The 22,040-nt window shown below is 40.4% G+C and overlaps 1 protein-coding gene across 2 annotated transcripts in view; it reads left to right on the top strand.

Annotated features, from left to right (window-relative positions):
- The window catches only part of VPS41 (VPS41 subunit of HOPS complex), a 233,952-nt gene that overhangs the window by 40,383 nt on the left and 171,529 nt on the right, over nucleotides 1–22,040 (top strand). For both annotated transcript variants that reach the window (XM_090287373.1, XM_090287372.1), the window contains exon 3: nucleotides 11,950–12,057. In XM_090287373.1, coding sequence (XP_090143499.1) covers nucleotides 11,950–12,057 — 108 coding nt within the window. The remainder of the gene's footprint in view (nucleotides 1–11,949; nucleotides 12,058–22,040) is intronic.

Here is a 22,040-nt window from a genome sequence, read left to right as displayed (position 1 = left end):
AGTTGTTTGGATCTAATGAACTCCTTCAGTTTGACTTTGTCCTGGAAGCACTTTCTCTGCCCTTCTATTCTGAATGACAGTTTTGCTGGATAGAGTAATCGTGGTTGTAGGTTTTTGCTTTTCATTACTTTGACTCTTTCTTGCAAGTCCCTTCTTGCCTGCAGGGTCTCCTTTGAGAAGTCAGCTGATAGTCTAATTGGGACCCCTTTGTACATAATTATTTTCTTCTCTCTTGCTGCTTTTAAGATTATCTTTAATTTTTGACATTTTGATTATAATGTGTCTTGGAGTGGTTCTCCCTGGGTCCAGGTTTTCCGGAACTCACTGGGCTTCCTGGACCTGGAAGTCTTTTTCCTCCCCCAAGTTAGGGAAGTTCTGCTTCATTATATTTTCACATTATTTTTCAATTTCTAGTTCTTCTTCACATTCTGGCAACCCTATGATTTGGATGTTGGCCCATAGGTTTCTGAGCCTCTCCTCATTTTCCTTACTTTTTATTTCCTCTTTCTGCACTGGTTGACTTCTTTTTCCTTCCCTATGTTCCGATTTGTTGATTTGATCCCTGGTTTTCTTGCCCTCACCACTAGTTTCATATGCGTTTTTGTTCATTTCAGCAGGATAGCTTTCATTCCTTCCCCATCTTGTTTAAGATCTGCTGTTAGGTCTGTAAGCATTCTTATAACCAGAGCTCTGAACTATGCCTCAGAAAGATTTCCTATCTGCTGCTTCTTTAGATTAGATATTTGCTGGCTTGTCAGCTGTGTCACCAGGATTTCTATCATGATCTGTGCCATCCTGACAATTTTGTGTTTACCTTTGCTTCCTGGGTGGGGCTGTCACACCTTCTGCGCTATAGGGTGCGAAACCCTGTGCCCTCGTCACTACCAGGCGACCCTTCTCACCACACTGTGGTGTTTTCTGTGTGGGTGGGGGTCCAAGATGGATTCCTGCTATTAACTCTCCTGAGAGACCAGGGGCCTCCTCCTCTATCCCTACCTGCTCCGGGCCTCACTGTCCAAGGCAGTGGAGGTTTGCCTTCCCCAGCGTTGGAATGCAAGCGGACTGGTCTGGTCTGCAGCTGGGGGTGCTCCCCAGGTGCTTCTCCCCTTCGCTTAAGTACGGGTGTCTGTGCTTATCGCTGTCCCGCCTCCATCACCGCTGTTGGCGCTGCCAGCACTGCTTGACCTCGCCACCCGGCTTCACCCCTCCTACCCATCTGGACGAGCACCACTTCTTTATAACTTCATACGTTGGACTTCCATTTATTTTCTGGAACTTCTCGTTATTTCTGGTTTTGTGGTAGTTGTATTCCTTCTTAGTTGTGGAGGGAGACAGAGCATGTCAGTCTAGGCCTCCATCTTGGCTGCAAGTCTCCTGTGTATGTTTGCCTCTGTGTCTTAAATAGAGCTGTTGCTCCTGTAAGTTGTAAGGGGCTATTTTATTTATTTATTTTTGTTCTCCCTCTATTTTCTCTAATAGTGATCAAAAAAATATTTCAACATGTCATGGGCTATGATTTGTAAAAAGATAATTTTTAAATGCAAATGTTCTGAAATTCAAATGTTCTGATATTAGACTTTCGCAGCTTTTTTTATACCTTAAACTTAAAAGGTTGACTACCAATTTTGGAAATTTCAATTTTCCTTAAAGTAATTAGAATTCTAGAGAGAATGTTCTAGAGGAGGAAAAACTTTTGTACCTTTATATTCATGTTTGATTATTAATTTGCTTTTTACTAATACTTGGTTTTTTTCACTGTGGAAGTATTTTTTAACAATAAGAAATTTTTGAGTATATTAGTGTTTCCTATTATATTTAGTTAAAAACATTGGATATTCATTAAAAGGATTTGTCCCTAGTCAGATGTAATTGATGGTATAAGAACAACTAAACCATTCACCTTATTATAATTCCTAGAGGTTCAGCTGAGGCCTTTCTCATAGGTGAAACTGAACGGGATAAAGCCCATCACCAGAGTGAGATTGTGAATTGTCTAGGAGTGCTCTACTGGTGCTATTTTTCACTAACATATTATTTTTTTAATTTTTAAAAATTTTATTATTTAATTACAGTTGTCCTAACACCTGCCCCCATACTCCTATTGTTCTCCCCAGCCCCACCCACCTCCCCTTCCACAGTGAACCTTACCCTGTTGTATGTGGGTCCTTTATACTTGTTTCTTGACTAGACCCTTCCCCTTCTTTCCCCCTTATTCCTCTCCCCGCTCCTCTCTGGTCACTGTAGGTTTGTTCCTTATTTCCATGTCTCTGGTTCTATTTTGTTCATTTTGATTATTTTGTTCATTAGGTTTCACTTACAGGTGAGGTCATAAGGTATTTGTCTCTAGCTGCCTGGCTCATTTTACTTAGAATAATACTCTCCATTTCTATCCATGCTTTGTGAAGGGTAGAAGTTCCTTCTTTCTTTATGCTGTGTAGTATTCCATTGTGTAAATGTACCACAGTTTTTTGATCCACTCATTTACTGATGGACACTTAGGCTGTCTCCAGCACTTGGCTATTTTAAATAATACTTCTATGAACATAGGGGCACATCGGTTCTTTTGAATTGGTGTTTCAGGATTCTTTTGGTATAATGCCAGCAGTGGGATCACTGGATCAACAGGAGCACCATTTTTATAGTTTTCTGTGGTAATTCCATACTGTTTTCTATAGTGGCCGCACCAGTCTGCATGCCCACCAACAGTGCACTAGGATTCCCTTTTCTCCACATCCTTACCAGAATTTATTGTTTGTTAATTTGTTGATGATGGTCATTCTGACTTGTGTAAAGTGGTTATCTTGTTGTGGTTTTAATTTGCATCTCTCTGATGGCTTGTGATGTTGAACATCTTTTCATATGCCTAAGGGCCTTCTGTGTGTCCCCCCTGGAGAAGTGCCCATTTTTAAATTGGATTGTTTGTCTCCCTGGGTTGAGTCATATAAGTTCTTTATGTATTTTAGATATCAAACCTTTGTCCGAGGTATTATTGGCAAATATGTTTTCCCGTACAGTTTGTTCCCTTTTCCCTTTGCTGCTATTTTCTTTTTCTTTCTTTTTTTTAATATTAGCTTGTTTTTCTAATTTTATTTATTTATTTATTTATTTATTTATTTATTTATTTATTTATGGAGAAAGGGGAAAGGAGAAAGAGAGGGCGAGAAACATCACTGTGTGGTTGCCTCTCACTCACGCCCCCAAATGGGGACCTGATGTGCAACCTAGTCATGTACCCTGACTGGGAATCGAACCAGCGACACTTGGTTTGCAGGCCGACGCTCAATCCACTGAGCCACAGCAGCCAGGGCTTTGATATTTTCTTTAGCTGTGCAGAATCTTTTTAGTTTGATGTAGTCCCATTTGTTTATTCTTTCCTTTATATCCCTTTATTTTTTACAAATTTAATTGGACTTTATATCTTAACTCTCTCTTTCAGTGTATCTAGTATCATTTTATTCTGTAGGAAAAAAAAACACAAGACAAAACTGGATTTTATAAATGGTATCCAGAAATAAAATGTTAAGCTCTTTGTATTAATAGTAACAATAGAAAATTTAGTGATATTTCTCTTAACCTCCAGAATTCATGAGACACACATTTTTAAAAGGTAAAATTCAAATCTTTATTTGTTTCGTGATAATGATTTATAAAATGTACTGATGTGTGGAAGATATGGATTGTTATGGTGCATTCGTGAGAATGCAGAGTCTGAGACAATTTGAATTTCAAATTGTGGCATTTATTTTAGCTGGCCAGCGACTGTCCACCCGTCCACAAGCCGGACTTAGGTGAACATCCCCGACCCTGGGGACTGGGGGGCTTATAAAGCATTTCAGGTGCATTCCTGTTCCTGCAGGTGCAGGAACTTGGACAGAAATACAGCTTGTATAAACAAAAATTTTCCACTATTCCCCAGGTCATTGCTGAAAGGAACAGGTCACTGCTCAAAGGAATAACAGTTAGGTTAAGTTCCTTGTTCTGCTTGGTCAGAGTATGCAACTGCGGGGGTCCGGTTTCTGGGACCCAAGTCCAGCTAATTACCCTACTGGCTGGACATCCAAAAAATACCCTCTAACATGGATAAAGGTAAAACACCATGAAAAATTGGTCGTAAATACCAAAAAACATTCTTGTACACAAATTTTAAATTATCAGATGAAAAATGCAATAGTCTCTTTGGTATACAAATCTAAGTTAGGTGACAGGACTTTCCCCATGCAAATTTACCCTTTGGTGTTAGTAACAAAGTAATACTCTTTCATTGCCTTAATTTGTTTTCCCTAAAGTAATTTTTTTAAGTTCATATTTTAGTAAGAATATGACATGAAACTTATTATCAGAGTGTGTTCCACAATCCTATACGATGGATTAAAGGACTTTTCTTGAATTAACAGTGTTGTATACTCAGTGAAAGTCTATGTTAGTTGATTCTTTTTAAAGGAAAGCTACAAATTTTTCCAGTATGGGTAAATGTCACTCTGTTCATATATTGCTTAGCTGCAAGTTAGGACTTGTACTATTCTACTAGGTTGTCATAGAAACACAGTTAACTGTCATCTCAACTCATAGATTGTTCATGGTTTTGTTTTTAGGTTTGCATGATTATTAAAATTAACAAAAATTATGATTTGCTTTTTATTAACCCTGGTGGTTTTCCATGGAAGTTCAAATTGTATGGAAACCTTTTAGAGTTTAAATGTTTTATAAAGTGACACTACGTATTAAATATGCTTGATTTTTAAAAAATATTTTTTATTTAAAATGTGATATATAGTTTGCGGCAGTAGAATAACCTGTGAATTGTATTTTCAGTCACTTTTCATTTTCTTTGTTTACAGCTAGCAGAAAAACCTTAAAAATTCTGCTTTAGCCTGCTTTAACTTAACATAAAAGATACCTGTCAGGAAAGCACAAAATGCTACAGCAAGTGCCTAATATTGAAGTTTCCATTTTATTTATGGTTTTTTGAAGCCTGGCACGAAAGCTTCAGTGAACTGTGTTGTGAAAGTACTTTTGTATATTTATGTGAGAGGAATTATTTAGTTTTCACTTATAAATAAGACAGGCAACCTTTATTTACAATAAGTTTATCTAATGGTCCGTGGATGCGTGCTTTTATGCAAAATAGTCAGGAGACTAGAATTAACTTTTCACATTGGCTGCACATTTGATGGCCAGACTTGAGCCAACATGTGTCATCATATTATAAAAACTACCATTCAAGATTCAGTTTGTATTTAACACTTTTACTTCAGAAGTCACACATCATTTTTGCTACATTTAACATTAACTTTGTAATAATTTCTATTTTTTGCTTGTAAGTTCATAAATAGTGTTTATTTGTTGCTTTTTTTGATTTTCCTTTTTATAGGTTCTTTAGACTTGGTTAATTAGCTATTTCATATTTTAACAATACATCAATTTTTGAGGTGTAACAGCTCCTTGGGTTGCGTTAATTATCATTAGTTACTTTTTAATTATTTTTATTTTGATTATTGATTTTAGAGAGAGAGGAAGGAAGAGAGGGAGTAAAAGAGGGAGGAGGGGGTCAGTGAGAGAAAAAGTAAGGGGGAAAGAGACAGAAAGAGAAACACTGATGTGAGAGAGAAACATTGATCAATTGCCTCCCATTCACACCCCAACCAGGGATTAAATCCTCAACCTTCTGATATATGGGATGACACTCCAACCAACTGAGCTGACTGGCAAGGGCATTAGTTACTTTTTAAAAGTAACTGCTGCTGTGGCTCAGTGGATTGAGCATCGGCCTACAAGCCAAGTGTCGCTGGTTCGATTCCCAGTCAGGACACATGAATAGGTTGTACATCAGGTCCCCAGTTGGGGGCGTGAGTGAGAGGCAACCACGCAGTGATGTTTCTCTCCATCTCTTTTCCCTTTCCCTTCTCTCTAAAAATAAACAAACAAATACATTATTTAAAAAAAAAAAAAAAGGTATAGGTTTTGACTCCTGGTCAAGGTGGAGGTAACATGACTCACCTCCTTGCACAGACACATCAAAATTACAACTAAACTATAGAACAGCTATCACTCAGAACTGTCAGAAATTGAGTTGAATGGAAGTACGGCAACTGTGAAATTAAAGAAACCACATACATCCAGACTGGTAGTTGGGGCAGAGACATGGAATGGGCTGGTCTACATATGGTGGATAAAATTTCGGGCATCATATCTTGGGAGTGAGGAGTTCCAGCCCCACACCAGGCCCCCCGCAGTGCTAGGAAGATTAGCTTCCATAACTTCCGGTTGTAAAAACCAGCGGGATTTGAGTTGGTGAAAGGAACTGCTGGATTCCCAAGAAGTACCTTTTAAAGGGCCCACACACGGACTTACTAAGATTCACTCCCTCTGAGCTCCAGCACTGGAGTAGCATCTATGAAAACACCAGTAGCATACAGGGAGAAACTGAAGTGTCTGGCATCAACGCAAGAACAGGGGGACAGCTTTCTCCCAGACGGAAAGGTGAGCAGAGGCCATTTTCTCTTTTCTGAACCCACTGCTCACAGAGCCACAGCGCTGGCAGGCTAGTGTGATATCTGTGACTCCATCAACTTGGCTAACACTGTTTGCCCCCACCCTGGAGATACGCTGAGCCTCCATCCTACCCAACATAAGGGCCCAACCAAGCTGTTAACAGTGTCTTTTCCATATAAATGGCTGGTCTTGGCTCATGCTTCACATCTTCCTAAAACCTCTCAAACAAGCAACACCTAGCCTCAGTGAGCCCTCAGCCCCTATACCTCTTGCTAAGTGGTCCCAGGCCCAGCACTAGCAGCAGCTAGACTAGGTTCACAGCTTGGCTTTGCCTAGGAATCTCCAAGCCCAGCACAAGTAGCAATCATCTCAGATTGCTTTATAGCTCAGGCAGGGTGGCACAAGGCAACGCACAGGCTGGGGCTGACCTTGGCCAGCACCAACCAGGAAACCCCAGAGCCTACGTTCCGAGTGGACAGCTACAGACCACACTGAAGCACCTCCCTGTCTCCACACCGGTAATCCTCCACAGAGGGTGAAGGTTGGTGGTCTGTGGTCACGGCCAGTCCTTGCAGCTGACTAGCCTAGGCAAATCCCTTGCATTGACCTGCCAACAGCAATCAAGTCTCAACTATAAGAGGAGGGTGTACTCAGCCCACACGGAGGGCACACCTCAAGTACCGAACTTGGGTGATAGTAGAGGCTGTGCCACTGGGTCCTAGAGGACACCTACTACATTAGGCCATGCTACCAAGATAAGGAATTATAGCAGCTCTACCTAATACATAGAAACAAACACAGGAAGGTTCCCAAAATGAGGAGACAAAGAAACATGGCACAACTAAAAGAACAGGTCAGAGCTCCAGAAAAAGAACTAAACAAAATGGAGATAAATATCTATCAGATGCAGAGTTCAAAATGCTGGCTATAAGGATGATCAAGGAACTCAGTAAGGACTCAACAGCATAGAAAAGATCCAGACAGAAACAAAGCGTACCATAACTGAAATGAAAAACAATTTACATGGAAACCACAGTAGAGTGGTTGAAGCTGAGAATCAAATCAATGATTTGGAACATAAGGAAGCAAAAACAACCAATCATAACAACAAGAAAAAAAAAAAGGATCCAAAAAAGAGGGGATAGTGTAAGCAACCTTGGGAACAACTTCAAGCGTTGCAACATTAGCAACATAAGGGTGCGAGAAGGAGAAGAAAAAGAGCAAGAAACTGGAAATCTATTTGAATAAAATAACGAAAGAAAACTTCCCTGATTTGGTGTAGTAAATAGACATACAAGTGGAGGAAGCACAGAGACCCAAAGAAGATAGATGCAGAGGCCTGCTTCAAGACACATCATAATTAAAATGCTAAAGGTTAAAGATGATGAGAGAATCTTAAAAGCAGCAAGAGAAAAACAGTTAGTTACCTATGGGCGAGTTCCCATAAGTCTGTCAGCTGATTTCTCAAGAGAAACTTTGAAGGCAAGAAGCGGCTGGCAAGAAGTATTCAAAGTCATGAAAAGCAGAGACCTACAATGAACATTGCTCTACCCAGCAAAGGTATCATTTAGAATTGAAGAGCAGATAAAGAGCTTCCCAGACAGGAAAAAACTAAAAGGAGTGCATCAGCAGCAAACCCTTATTATATGAAATGTTAAAGAGACTTATTTAAGAAAAAGAAAATAAAAATTATGAAAATATAATGGCAATACATACACATCTATTAATAATTGACTATAAAAAACAAACTTAGCAAACCAGAAGAACAGAGACAGAACCATGGATACAGAAAGTGTTTTGATGGTTGCCAGATGGGAAGAGGTGGAAGAATGGGTGAAGTGGTGAAGGGACTAAGGACAAATAGGTAGTTACAGAATAACCATGAGTATGTTAAGTTCAGTATAGGGAATGGAGTAGCCACAAAACTTACATGTATGACCCATGGACATGAACAGTATTTGGGGTGCTGGGTGGAGATGGCAAGGGGATAAATATTGAGATGACTCTTATAGCATAATCAATAAAATTAATTAGAAAAACATAGTATAGGTCTTTTAGATAACTGCTTATTACATGTCCATTTGTTGCTATTACTTCTTAAAGGTATTCTTGGAAAGTTAATAGTAGTTAACATTGTCTTTGATTTTAACACTCTGTTACTAAATAAACAATAGCTTATGCATACTTTGAGAGGAAAATCTGACAGCTCATCATATGCATGGAATACTGATTTATTTTTAACCAGGTTTACTATTCTTAGCTAGACTACATGATGGCCTCCAATGACCCTTTCTTCCTATTATTCCTGCCTTTCCACTCTGAATCAAGGCTGACCTGTATGATCAAAAGAATGTTGCTGAAATATCAATGTACAACCTCTGAAGCCAGGTCATGTATAACATTGAAACTTCCAGTTTGCTCTCTCTTGAATCAGTTACTCTGAGGGAAGTTGCTTCTGTGACCTGAGGACACTCATGGGGCCCTAGAGAGAGGTCCATGAGGCAGGGAACTATAAAGCATCCTGCCAACAGTCAGCACCAGCTTGCCAACCATTTAAGTGAGCCGTCAATTGAAGGAGGTACTTGCTTCCAGTCAAACCTTCAGATGGTTGCAACCTCAGCTGGCATCTTGCCTGCAATCACATGAGAGACCTGGAGTCCGAGTCACCTAGCTAAGCCACTTCTGTGTTGCTTACCCACAGAAACTATAAAATAATATGTATTTGTTGTTTTAAGTCAGTAAATATTGGTGTAATATTAACAGCAATAGAAAACCAATGCACCTGCTTAATAAACACATTTTAAAATATTTTCTCTTCATTCCGTAGATCATATTATTTGTAGGCATAAAAGTTGTAGAGGTTTCTGTTGTGATTGTAGCATCATCTTTCTAGGAGATTGGGTACTGTGTTATTCAAAGCATTGACTTTAGAGCATTTATAACTGAATTTGAGTTTTGTCATTGTGTGTGTCTTGATGAAATTACTTAAAATTTCTGATCATTAGTGTTTATTGAAACTTTGTAAAATGGAATAAATATACTGTACTCTCAATAGCGTTTTTTAGAGTATGAAATGAGATACCTGACATTAAGCCTATAGCATAATGTTTGATATGTGTCATCCTATCTAATTATGCACAAATTAGCCTTTTTCCATGTGAAGATACAGTTCTTTGCCCTAGAGGTGAAGACTTTTGTAAGAATTTGAGTTTGCAGTCTCTGCCTATTATGTCCTATCAGTCTTATAATCTTCAGTAGGCCCAGCACTTTTTACTCTACGAGTCATTTTTTTCTTTATTGTGTGCCTTGGTATGATTTTCTTCATACTTATCATGCTTGGTGTTGCAGGGTTTCTTGAATTTGTGCATTGATATCTTATGTTTTAATAAATTCTCAATTGTACCTCTTAAATGTTGCTCCTCCCTTCCTCCCATTTTCCTTATCTTTCTGGGACTGAAATTAAAAGTATGTCAAGCCTTTGTACCGTGTTCCAAATATCTCATACATTCTTTTATTGTTTTTTTTTTTTAATCCATTTTTTTCTCTAGGCTTCCCTTTGGATATATTTTGACCTGTTTTCCATGTCATCAATCCTGTTTTTTACTTTGCTCATCTGTTAAACCATCTATTGAGTTCTTAATTTTAGTTCTAAAATTTTTAATTTATTTTTTAGAGATTACAATTCCTTATCGAAAGTTTCTATCATTTCATCTACTTTCTCCATCTTTTCCTTGTATTTTTTTAGCAAGTTATATTAGTTATAGTTACATTAAAATTCTTTTCCGGTAACTGCAATATCTATGTTACCCATGGACTCGTTTTTGTGGCCTTTTTTTCTCTTTGATTTCTCATCATTGGTTCTGTCTTGTGGTGTACCTGGTCATTTTTTATTAAATTCTCAATATTGTAAGTGAAAATTCCAGGGAGAAGTCTTCTTTCTCCATGAGTCACCCATTCTTTTACCAGATAGATAGGTTGGGGTTACATACCTTACTCCAATCTGGGATTGAACTGAGTCAAAGCTAGATTGGCATTTTGGTAAGTAATTTTTTGTGTTCCCTGGGGACCAGAGTTCCAATTGAAAATCTATGGTATTCATTAGAACCTCATTTGCTCATGGTTCCTGAACATTAATTCTTATTTTCTCAGCATATAGAGGCAGCTGGTTTGTTTGCATTTTTGAGGCTTTCTGTTTAGCTTTTTAGCCTCATACCTCATATAGCTTTGAAAATTAGCAGTTGTTTCATGGGGAAAAGTAGCTGCCTTACTCTTTCACTGGGATCTTAGCCCCTCAAGTCTCCAGTTTATCACCCTATCCAAAAGGTTTGCTGCTTTCCATGCCTCCAGCAGTGGTCATCTTCCCAGGCAGATCTTGAGTGTTCAGCTCCTTGTCCTGCACCTGAATTGGTGAAAACCCCTAGGAGGAATGGCTGTAGAATGCCAGCTAACCTCTCCATCCTTTCTCCACCACCTTGGAATCTTGGTTCTTCTAGTTCAGGTTGCCTCAGCAGCCTTTTAATTGATCCCTTAGACTGATGTTGCCATGTATTTCTTTAAGCCTTTCTAGTTATTCTGGGTTGGAGCCTTGATATGCCTAAGGCTACTCGAGTACTAGCTGAAAGGTAAAGACCATACAATTATTTTTAAAGGAAAAGTCCATGAGTAGATTATTTTTGTGAACCTCTGTTTTGGCCAGCTTTGTGCTATCACGAGTATTGGTATATGCACATATTTTTTGTTTCTCATTATTAAAATAAAGCCTTTTTCTGAATCACTGTAATAATTTTTATAACTGCCCTTTATTTATTAATAGTCATTATAGTCAATAGAGATTACTAACTTTATTCCATAACTGTGGGGATATTTTAAGGTGCTGTGTCACAGTGAAAACATATAAAGTTAGTAATAAAACCTAGAAAATGATTAAGAAGTTTTTAATGCATAAGTAGGTTTATTTATATGAGAGTAAACAAATATTTTCTAACATAAACTAAGTAAACTGATTATTCATGGATTATCTGTTCTTTAAAATAAGTAGTAAAATATTTTTTAATCTGAAGGGGAAGAATATATTTTGCTTTATATAAAATTTCCAGTTGTTGAATTTGATTTAATTTTTTGTAATTATATTTTCCAATTAAAGTGAAAATTTGGCATATGTCTGCATAATGGGCTAGTTTTATATTTATTCTAATATGCCAAAGTTGATTACTGTTAACAGTAAGTATATATAATCCTGTTTTCAACTTCTGAATTTATTCCGTCAGTGCAGTTGTAGAGGTTGATACACCCAGTTGGAAAAGTGAAACAAGAAGATCTTAACCTTTACCTGTAGTTATAGTTATTTATAATGATTGAGGGAACCATTTCTTGGTCCCCTTTAAGAAATGTGTTTTGAATCTTTGTCAGTATCAGATAAATCCATGACAGCTGTCATTTTCTTTGCTTTTTATGCAGGAAGAAGAGAGTGAAGAGGAACCCAAACTTAAGTATGAAAGGCTTTCCAATGGAGTAACTGAAATCCTTCAGAAGGATGCTGCTAGCTGCATGACAGTCCATGACAAGGTAAGATAGCCTTTGTAGAGGATTCTTCTCTGTCATTTCTATTGTAAGTTTGTTTATACTTTGGAGTCCTCATGCTTTTATTTGTTGTTTTGCACAGTAATTATGTCTTCCTGTCACTTTTACTCTTTTCCTCATCACAAAAAAATCAAAAACACAACCAAAAATATTATATGTGTATTTGTACACACACAGCACACTCTTAAGGGTGATAGAATTTAGACAATGATGGATGCGAAAGATTTATAGTAAGTGGTTCTAGGAAACACTATCACATAATTCCTCAAATCATAAGTAGTATAGCAGAAAAGTATTAAGATTAGAAACTATGTGGAGCTTAGTGCTTTCATAAGGCTAGAAGGGATTATGTTGGCATATTAGTAATCAGCAGAAGGACCCCAAATTATTACTTATATTTTATATAAATGAGTTAATTTATTTCACTGAGCCTTTGCTATAACAAAGCTCCCACTAACTTTTTGAGTCCAGGCTAAGTACTGTACAGCATTGTTAGCCCATTCTTGGACCAAAACAAAATGTGTTATGATTGGAGTATTGGAGGCAGGCAGTTTCAACCATTGCCCAGTGAGTCATGTGAGGACCCTTTGTCTTCCACAAAAGGCAGGCTCCCCAGCTCTGATCCATCTCTCCTGACTTATCCTGTATTACTGTCATTGTTGCTCATCCTCCTCCTTGACCCCACCCAGTTCCTTTGTACTTCAAATTTCATTCCATTGTAAACAGATATCCTGTACTCAACATGTCACTAGAAAATTTGCTGTCTCTCCTTTTATCAGAAACACCATCCTTGAGGTGCCTGCCTTTTAGCTGCACCACCATCTACCCCTCTCCATTGCTGCCATCTCCCAACTTCCTTGTCACCTTCCTTTATTCACTGAAGATTGGCCTTGCAGTTCTTCGACCTAATTTGATTCCCCTTCGGCCCTGTTTCATCTCTCACCATTAAGGCCACAATCTGGATGGTGTCAGTACCTGGGACTTGAGAATCTTTAAATGTACTCTGTTGAACGCTTTTATCCATCAGGCTTCTGTGTTAATTTTTCTACTCACCTTGTTCTGTGGCTTTATTGAGCCCTGATCTCTAATCCATTCTTTAAAAAAAAATTTTCTTTTTTTGGGGGGGGGAGGGGGTATTTATTTATTTATTTATTTATTTTTAAATGTGTTTTATTGATTATAATGTTACATTTGTCCCAATTTCCCTTCCCTCTGCTCCCCTCCACCCGGTGGCCCCCCTCCCTCCAGTTGTCCCCCACTTTTAGACCATGTCCATTAGTTGTTCATATAGTTCTTCTCAACCTCTCTCTGTCTATTCCATTCCCTCCTACCATGATCCCCAATTCCTATATCATCTCCCTCCCTCTCCCTGTTCCCCCTCCCTGTTGACCTCCTCCCGATATGTTCCCCATACCTATAGTTCTCCACTTTAGTTGCCTGTTTAGTTTGCCTTTGTTTCAATTCCCTAGCTTCTGTTGTTTCTTGTGATGCAGTTTTCATTTTAGATTTCATAGTTTTGATCCTCCTTTTTCTAAACCAGTCCCTTTAACATCTCATATAACAGTGGTTTGGATCCAATGAACTCTTTCAGTTTTGTTTTGTCCTGGAAACACTTTCTCTGTCCTTCTATTCTGAATGACAATTTCGCTGGATAGAGTATTCGTGGTTGTAGGTTTTTGCTTTTCATTACTTTGAATATTTCTTGCCAGTCCCTTCTTGCCTGCAGGGTCTCCCTTGAGAAGTCAGCTGAGTGTCTAATTGGGACCCCTTTGTACATGATTCTTTTCTTCTCTCTTGCTGCTTTTAAGATTCTCTCTTTATCTTTAACTTTTGACATTTTGATTATAATGTGTCTTGGAGTGGTTCTCCCTGAGTCCAGTTGTTTTGGAACTCTCTGTGCTTCCTGGACCTGTAAGTCTATTTCTCTCCCCAAGTTTGGGAAGTTCTGCTTTATTATATTTTCACTCAATTTTTCAATTTCTAGTTCATCCTCTTCACCTTCTGGCAAACCAATGATTCTTATGTTGGGCCTTTTATAGCTGTCCCAGAGGTTTCTGATCCTCTCATCGTTGCTTCCCGTTTTTTCTCTCTGCACTGGTTGACTGTTTGTTCCTTCTCTATGTTCAGGTTTGTTGATTTGAACTCTGGATTTTTTTCCTCACCATCTGTCTCGTATATGGTTTTGTTCCTTTCATTATGAGTGTTTTTTGATTCTTTCTCATCGTTTCCCAGATCTTTTGTTAATTCTGTAAGCCACCTGATAACAATGGCCCAGAACTGAGCCTCTGACAGGTTTCTTATTTGTTCATCTGTCAGATTCTTCATCTGTTGCCTGGTGAGCTGTGCCACCGGGATTTCTATAGTTGTCTGCCTCATTTTGACAGATGCGTTTTGTTTTCTTGGACCGTCTGTAGGGGGCAGTGCCTGTGTACTCGTCATGACCCAGCGACCGGCGGCGATCTGCAACCTTTTTCGCCGCGCTGTGGTGCTTTGTCGTCACAACCCAGCGACCGGTGCCGTTCCGCAACCTATTTCGCAGTCCTGTGGCGCTTTGTGTGGGGTCGGGGGGCCAAGACGGATTCCTGCAGTTATTCCGCTAGGAGACCGGCATCCGTCCTCCCGCCCTCTTGGGCCTCACTGTTCAAGGCGATGTGGTGGCTGCTTTCCCCAGTGTTGGGGTTGCAAGCTGCCGGGGGTTCGACTGCAGCCGGGATTGTTCTCCCTGCTGCTGGGATTGTTCTCCCTGCCGCTGGGATTGTTCTCCCTGCCGCTGTCCCTGGTGCGACCGCAAACAACACCGCCCCCTTTCGCTCTTCCTACCTGCCCAAAGGGCGCCGCTGGTTTATAACTTCATACGTTGGGCTTCCGTATAGTTTTATTTTCTGGAATTTCTAGTTATCTTTTGTTTTGAAGTAGTTGTATTCCTCTCTAGTTGTAGAGGGAGACCGAGCGTGTCCGTCTAAGCCTCCATCTTGGCCGGAAGTCTAAAAAAAAAAACATTTTCTATCAGATGATTAACTCTTCTAACTTTTACCAGCATCTTCAGTTCTTATACCCCTGACTTTTGTTGTATTCCTCAGCCACTAACAATGCTATTATTTGTTCTTCATCGGCATCTTTAGTTCTCAATCCCCCTTCTCAATCACTATCCTTCACTTTCAGAGTATGATGTCATTTCTATTTAATTAAGAAAATTGAAACTATTAGGCATGATCAGCCTCAGTTTCTGACCCCTTTCCCAACTCATCTGAATCCATGCTCGTTCCTATCTACAGGAGCTTTTCTTCTTGTTCAAGGGCCTTTTTGTCCACTTTTGTTCTTCACCTCACCTCATTTCCTACTTTCTCTCCTAGTGATACATGCTATGTCATGTTACAGACCTAACTCTATCACCACATAACCACTGATCCACTTTATGTCCTTAGATTTGGCTATATTGGATCTTTTATATAAGGGGACTCACATTGTTCTCTTGTGTCTGGCTTCTTTCACTTAGTATTTTTTTTTAAATATGCTTTATTGATTATGCTGTTACAATTGTCCCAATTTCTTTTCCCTTTGTTCGCTTCTACCTAGTAACCCCCCCTCCAGTTGTCTCCCACCCTTAGTTCATGCCCATTGGCTGTGCATATAGTTCTTCTCAACATCTTCCTATCTACTCCACTCCCTCCTACTATGCTTCTTAATTCCTGTACCATTTCCCTCCCTTTCCCTCTTCCCCCTCCCTGCTGACCTCCCCCCATAATGTTCCCCATATCTATAATTCTTTTTCCCCTCTTGTTGCTTACTTAGTTTGCCTTTGTTTCGATTCCCTAGCTTCTGTTGTTGGTTGTTGTGATGCAGTTTTCATTTTAATGGTCATAGTTTTGATCCTCTTTTTCCTAAACAAGTCCCTTTAACATTTCATATAACAGTGGTTTGGATCTGATGAACTCCTTCAGTTTTACTTTGTCCTGGAAGCACTTTCTCTGCCATTCTGTTCTGAATGACAGCTTTGCTGGATAGAGTAATCATGGTTGTAGGTTTTTGCTTTTCATTACTTTTGACTCTTTCTTGCCAGTCCCTTCTTGCCTGCAGAGTTTCTTTTGAGAAATCAGCTGATAGTCTTATTGGGACCCCTTTGTATGTAATTCTCTTATTCTCTTTTGCTGCTCTTAAGATTCTCTCTTTATCCTTAATTTTTGACATTTTGATTCTAATGTGTCTTGGTGTGGTTCTTCCTGGCTCCAGTTTTTTTGGAACGCTCTGTGTTTCCTGGACCTGTAAGTCTATTTCCTTCCCCAAATTTGGGAAGTTCTGCTTCATTATTTTTTCACATAATTTTTCAATTTCTAGTTGTTCTTCTTCACCTTCTGGCAACCCTATGATTTGGATGTTGGCCCATAGGTTTCTGAGCCTCTCCTCATTTTCCTCACTTTTCATTTCCTCTTTCTGCACTGGTGACTGTTATTCTTTTCCTATGTTCCGATTTGTTGATTTGATCTCTGGTTTTCCTTCCCTCACCACTAGTTTCATATATGTTTTTGTTCATTTCAGCAAGACTAGCCTTCATTCCTTCCCTGTCTTGTTTAAGATCTACTGCTAGGTCTGTAAGCTTTCTTATAACCAGAGTTCTGAACTGTGCCTCAGAAAGATTTCCTGTCTGCTGGTTTGATAGATCATATATTTGCTGTCTGGTCAGCTGTATGATTGATATCTCTATCATGACCCCTGCCATCCTGATAGTTTTGAAACTGTCACACCTGTACGCTATAGGGGGTGGAGCCCCGTGCACTCGTCACTACCAGGTGACCCTTCTCACCACGCTGTGGTGCTTTGTGTGGGGGCGGGGGTCCAAGATGGAGGCCTGCTGTTCACTCTTCACTGAGAGACCGGGAGCCTCCTCCTCAGTCCCCACGCCCTCTAGCCCTCACAGTCCGGGGCAATGGGGGTCTGCCTTCCCCAGCGCTGGAATCGCGAGCTGACAGGTTTGGTCTGCAGCCAGGGGTGTTCCCCAGGCGCTTCTTGCCTCCCCTTAAATACGGGTGTAAGTGCTTACTGCTGTCCCGCCACCGTTGTTGCAGCTGCCACCACCAGCACAACTTAACCTTTCCGCCCCAACTTCGCCCCTCCCACCCATCCGGAGGAGCACAGCTTGTTTATAACTTGATACGTTAGACTTCCATGTAGCTTTATTTTCTGGAACTTCCAGTTATTTCTGGTTTTGTGGTAGTTGTATTCCTTCTTAGTTGTGGAGGGAGACGGAGTGTGTCAGTCTAGGCCTCCATCCTGGCGGGAAGTTTCCACTTAGCATGTTTTTGAGATTCCTTATGATATAACATGTATCAATACTTCATTCCTTTTTATTAATGAGTAGTATTCCATTGTATGAACATGGCACATTTTGTCTATCCATTAAACAGTTGATGGACATTTTGCTACTTTTAAAACTGTGGATCTTGCCTTCTCAAAACTTCTCTATCATGACACCATTCTGTTATTATTTTTTTGATCTTTCTATTACTCCCTCTGGTTCTTTTCACTTACTTCTACTCCCACCTTTCCTGCACATGTTGGTTTTCCCAATATTTGGTCCAATGTCCACATTTCTTCCAAATCTGTACTTTTCTATATTTTAAATTCCATGATTTCTGTGTTCTGTTTTGACCTTAAACTCAGCCTGTTTTTAATGAACTCATCTCTTCCATCTAACCTTACATTTATTTTTTAGTCTCATTCTCATTTGATGGCATCACCATCTCCTTTGTCATGTAAGCCAAAGCTGACTTCTTCTTCCTTTCTACCCAGCCATTCCCTAAGTCATGGTGATTTTCTTACCACCCATGCACTAGCTGAGGCCCTCATCTTCTGTCTGCACTCAAATTTTTCTACTTTAAATCAATTTATGCCCTTGTTGCCAGAATGATCTGTTGAAAATACAGATTTTAAAACCCTTGTATGATTTTCATAATCTACTAAATAAAGCCAAAGCTCCTTAATGTGGTATGTAAGACTGTCTATGATCTTGCCTCCTGTGTAATTGGCAGTACATGTGGTGTTTGGCTCTTTTTACTTAGAACATCTCCTGTCTGGATTCCAACCCATCTCAGCTGCTTGATCCATTCCCATCCTGACCCTTCTCTTTAGTTCATGCATTCTTCATTTCTTCCTGGAACTAATGCATGCACTGTGAACCAATCTATTTTCCTTCAGATTTACTTTCATTCTAGTCCATGCCTAACAGTTCTTTATACTAAAATAGTCTCCCAGAAACTCAAATCTGATCATGTAATCTTCATTGGCTCCCCGATGTCTTCATGATGTGGACATACACACTCCTTCCCCTAACTTTCTTGTCTTTCATGTCCATAAATGTTAATACCTTCTATTAACCAATCTTTCCTGCTCCATCGCCTGTCTTCTCCCCTGGGCATGAACTGGATGCTTCTGTCATATAAAACTACTTGTAATTTCTTGACTTTGTTCAGCTTTTTTCGCACCATGCCTTTGATCAGGTTGTATTTGCCTCAGTGTCTACTCTTCAACTCTTAAAAGTTCTAAGTTCAGCACAGCTAACATCTCTGATGTTCCATAGACTTAGAGATATTCCATTTTAAGCAAACTCTTTAATTATAATTAATCATTTTTATATCTGTCTCCCTCTTTGTACTATGACCCTTTTAAGTTACACTGGCTTATTATCTTGCTTATTATCAAATTACATGGTAATTTGGGATTCGGCCACTTGCTGCTGTACATAATCATAAAAAGAGATTGGTGGGGAAGGAAAAATGTTTTTATTAAGAGGATTCACAGTTTGAGAGAACTGAGGTCTCCCCTGCTCCAAGCCATTCTTTACTGCAAAACACAGAAATCCTTTTGTTCCCCAAAAGACTGAAATCCAAACACATGCTCAGAGGTCCCCCACATGCTTTTGTCTTTTTTGGAGCTTGAGGCAGCTACATGAACTGGTCTCCATCTTCAGGCTCTCTCTCCAGTGCGCGTACACTTGTGGATTTCACTGTCCTCATCACTTTGTGCAGCTTCTCTCTCTCTCCTGGGGCTGGGAGCACTGCCAGGTCACTGCAGCTGGTCGTGCTAGGGGCTCAGTCTGCTGGGCCCCGGAATCCAAGGCTGCTTGCGCCTAGAGGACCCTCATTGTAATCAAAGACTGCCAGTTTAAATTTTTGCCTGCTTATTTGCTTAAACACAACAAGAACAGCAGTTGCTCACATAGGATTTTTAAATCTGCTTTGTTGGGACTTCTACAAGGAACCTTTGGATTGAGCTTTAATCAGCCCTTCAGGGCACAGAAGCCAATCCATACACCTGCCATCAGGCTTTGCCTGTACTACCTATATTCCTCAAGTCCTTGAGGTTCCCAGTGTATCTTACAGTTCCTCCTTGCCATCTTTTAAGAAAGTAACTTTTGCTCCTTTCCTGGAAAGACTGCCATAAACCACATGTCCAAACAAGCTACTAGGCCATTTTTTCAGTGGGCTTTTGTTAGCTTCGAAAGTTCTTCTCAGTTCCTGAGGCTTTCTGGTAACAACCAGAGTCCAGGCATGCCTCCTTCAGTCATGGCATTCCAGTCAGAGCCTTGGTCAACGAAACCACCACTGTCAACTGGTCTTTATTGGTTTTATGCAAAGTAACTTTATGCCATCACTCACTCGTTAAGAATGACAGATGCTGAAGGGATCAAGTAAAGGAGAAAAATACAAAGCAAAAAGGAAAATCCCTGTCCTTCCAATATCCACCAAATTGCATCTCCTTTCATTACTTACTTTCCAACTTAATGTAAAGTTTTAACTCTCAGAAACCTGTTTCCTTTCAAAACAGAAACAAAGCAAAATATAAAGCAAAGACAGTTCCCAAAAAAGAAGGGCACTAGAACTAGCCTTACAATCTTGACTCACACCAATTGGTCATACCAGCCATAACACAGATGACCTTTCCATAGGTCCAAATGTGCTGAACCCCCCCGCCCCCTGCCCCTCACCCCAATAGTAGAGACACTTTTGACTATTGGAGCTCCAGCTGATCTCATGGCAGATGTATGCCCTCTCCAACTGGCCTCAGTCTCATGGCAGAGACACAATCTCTCACCCCAGCCAGCCTACAGCCGGCACCCAACAACCTTTCCACCAGGTCTAGCTGCAGTGACATTCTCTCTATCACTGGTCTTATGGTAGAGACAGATGATTCTCACTGTACACAGAACAGCAAAGTTTAAATCGTGTCCCCATAAATTCAGAAAGCAAGCAAAAATAGCTGTTATCAAGGTCTGAGGTTCTTTTCTTTCAAGTTTAAAAACTTTCACAACCTCCTACATACCTTTACAACCTTCTACACACCTTCTACAACTTTCATGGACCTTCTATATTCCTTTGCAATTTTTCTACAACTTTCACAGGCCTTTGCTAATTTCCTGCAACCTTTTACAACTTTCATAAGCCTTTTGTAGCCTTCACAACTTTTCTACCAAATATTGATCAACCTTTACAAACCTTCTTCAACTTTCTATACACGTTATGTTCATTCAGAAAGAACCATAACTGACTTTCAGTCTTTGTCCTTCTTAACAATGGGAAGGACCATGCTTTAACTCTATCAGGCAGCTAAAAGTCCTTAGGGCTACAAGCTGGTCTTATAACTTATTGCAAAACAGGCTCTACAAGAATCCTATTGTGCAGTGACCTGAATACCTGGACATATTGCATCTTGTTGCATTTCCCTAACCATTGACAATAGTGCTTTGTCTCCAAGGTAGTATAGCATTGTAGGGAACCATTTGTGGGCCATTTCTCCCCATAGTCCAAAATGTACGTAGGCCAAATCCAGCTCCTTCTTACACATTGGATGATGGCTGTACATAGTCCAGTCCACTAAAAATATGCCCAGTGGGCTCATTCCTGTGGCCAAATCAGAACAGCCCTTACTGGCCCAGGTGTACAGACCCATAATTAAGAACCTAATGAGACATCAGGCTAACTGGGTACATAGAAGCAGAACTTGAACCCACGATTTCATTTCACAAGCAGGTTTTGGAATCTCATCTTCTGCCAACTGGTGCTGCAAATTGTGTCCTCCAAACCAGGGCCTCTTAAACTCTGGTGATCCTCACCCAGTCCTAGCCATGGCCTTCCTAGGGACCTGCATGTGGAGCTGGAGGAACAAATAGTGGCCTCTGAATTGTGCCCTCCGAAGGCGTAGGTGATCCTAAACCCCTTCTTAGAGTCTGTCTCTTTCCCAAACCCTTTTCCTCAGTGCCCCCCGCCTGCCCCCCCGCCTCCAGTGCTTGAGCAGTCCTTGCCCAGAGCTTGATTCATGGTTCTCAGAGTGGCTCCCATTGGATGCTGGTTCATTACCTCCAGAGCTCAAATGAACCCCATTGGAGCTCAGTTGTGAGCTCAAATGGTCTCCCTTGGACCCCATTTCATGGCCTCCAGAAGCGGAGCTGTACCTATCAAATCCCAGTTGCAGAGAAAATGCTATTGGTATGGTGACCATGGCAAATAGCCTGAATGGTGGGTGTGGCCTACCAGGTTTCCTAGAGCCCAAATGGTGGCACACCCAGATGGCACTCCCTGCGTGGCGTTGTGTCCACGTGACAAGCCTGACTGGCACAGCCCCCATGTAGCTGCAGCCAACATGGCAGGGGTGACCTGCCAAGTGGTACCCCAAGTAGCCCTAACTAGATGCATGTGGCACTGTGCCCAGTTCCCAGTGTGCATGCTGGTACTGCTCACCCAGTCTTGGGGTTCCTTTCCTCCCAAGACCTGTTTCCTTCCACCATCCTGGCATTCCCATTGACCAGTACCATGAGCAGGGAGGTTTCCTAAGACTGGGAAATCCCCACAGCTGCATTCCTGGGGTGGATCTACCACAGGTGGTTAGAACAGGCTTATGGTTTACTTTGTCCCATCTAAGGGTCACCAATTCTGTTATGGGGTAATTTGAGATTTGACTGCCTACCACCATACACA

Source organism: Furipterus horrens, unplaced genomic scaffold (assembly GCF_987537825.1).
Source record: "Furipterus horrens unplaced genomic scaffold, mFurHor1.1.pri manual_scaffold_9, whole genome shotgun sequence".
NCBI lineage: Eukaryota > Metazoa > Chordata > Mammalia > Chiroptera > Furipteridae > Furipterus > Furipterus horrens.
The sequence above is the reverse complement of the archived record's forward strand: the minus strand, read 5'-3'. Positions and strand labels throughout refer to the sequence as shown.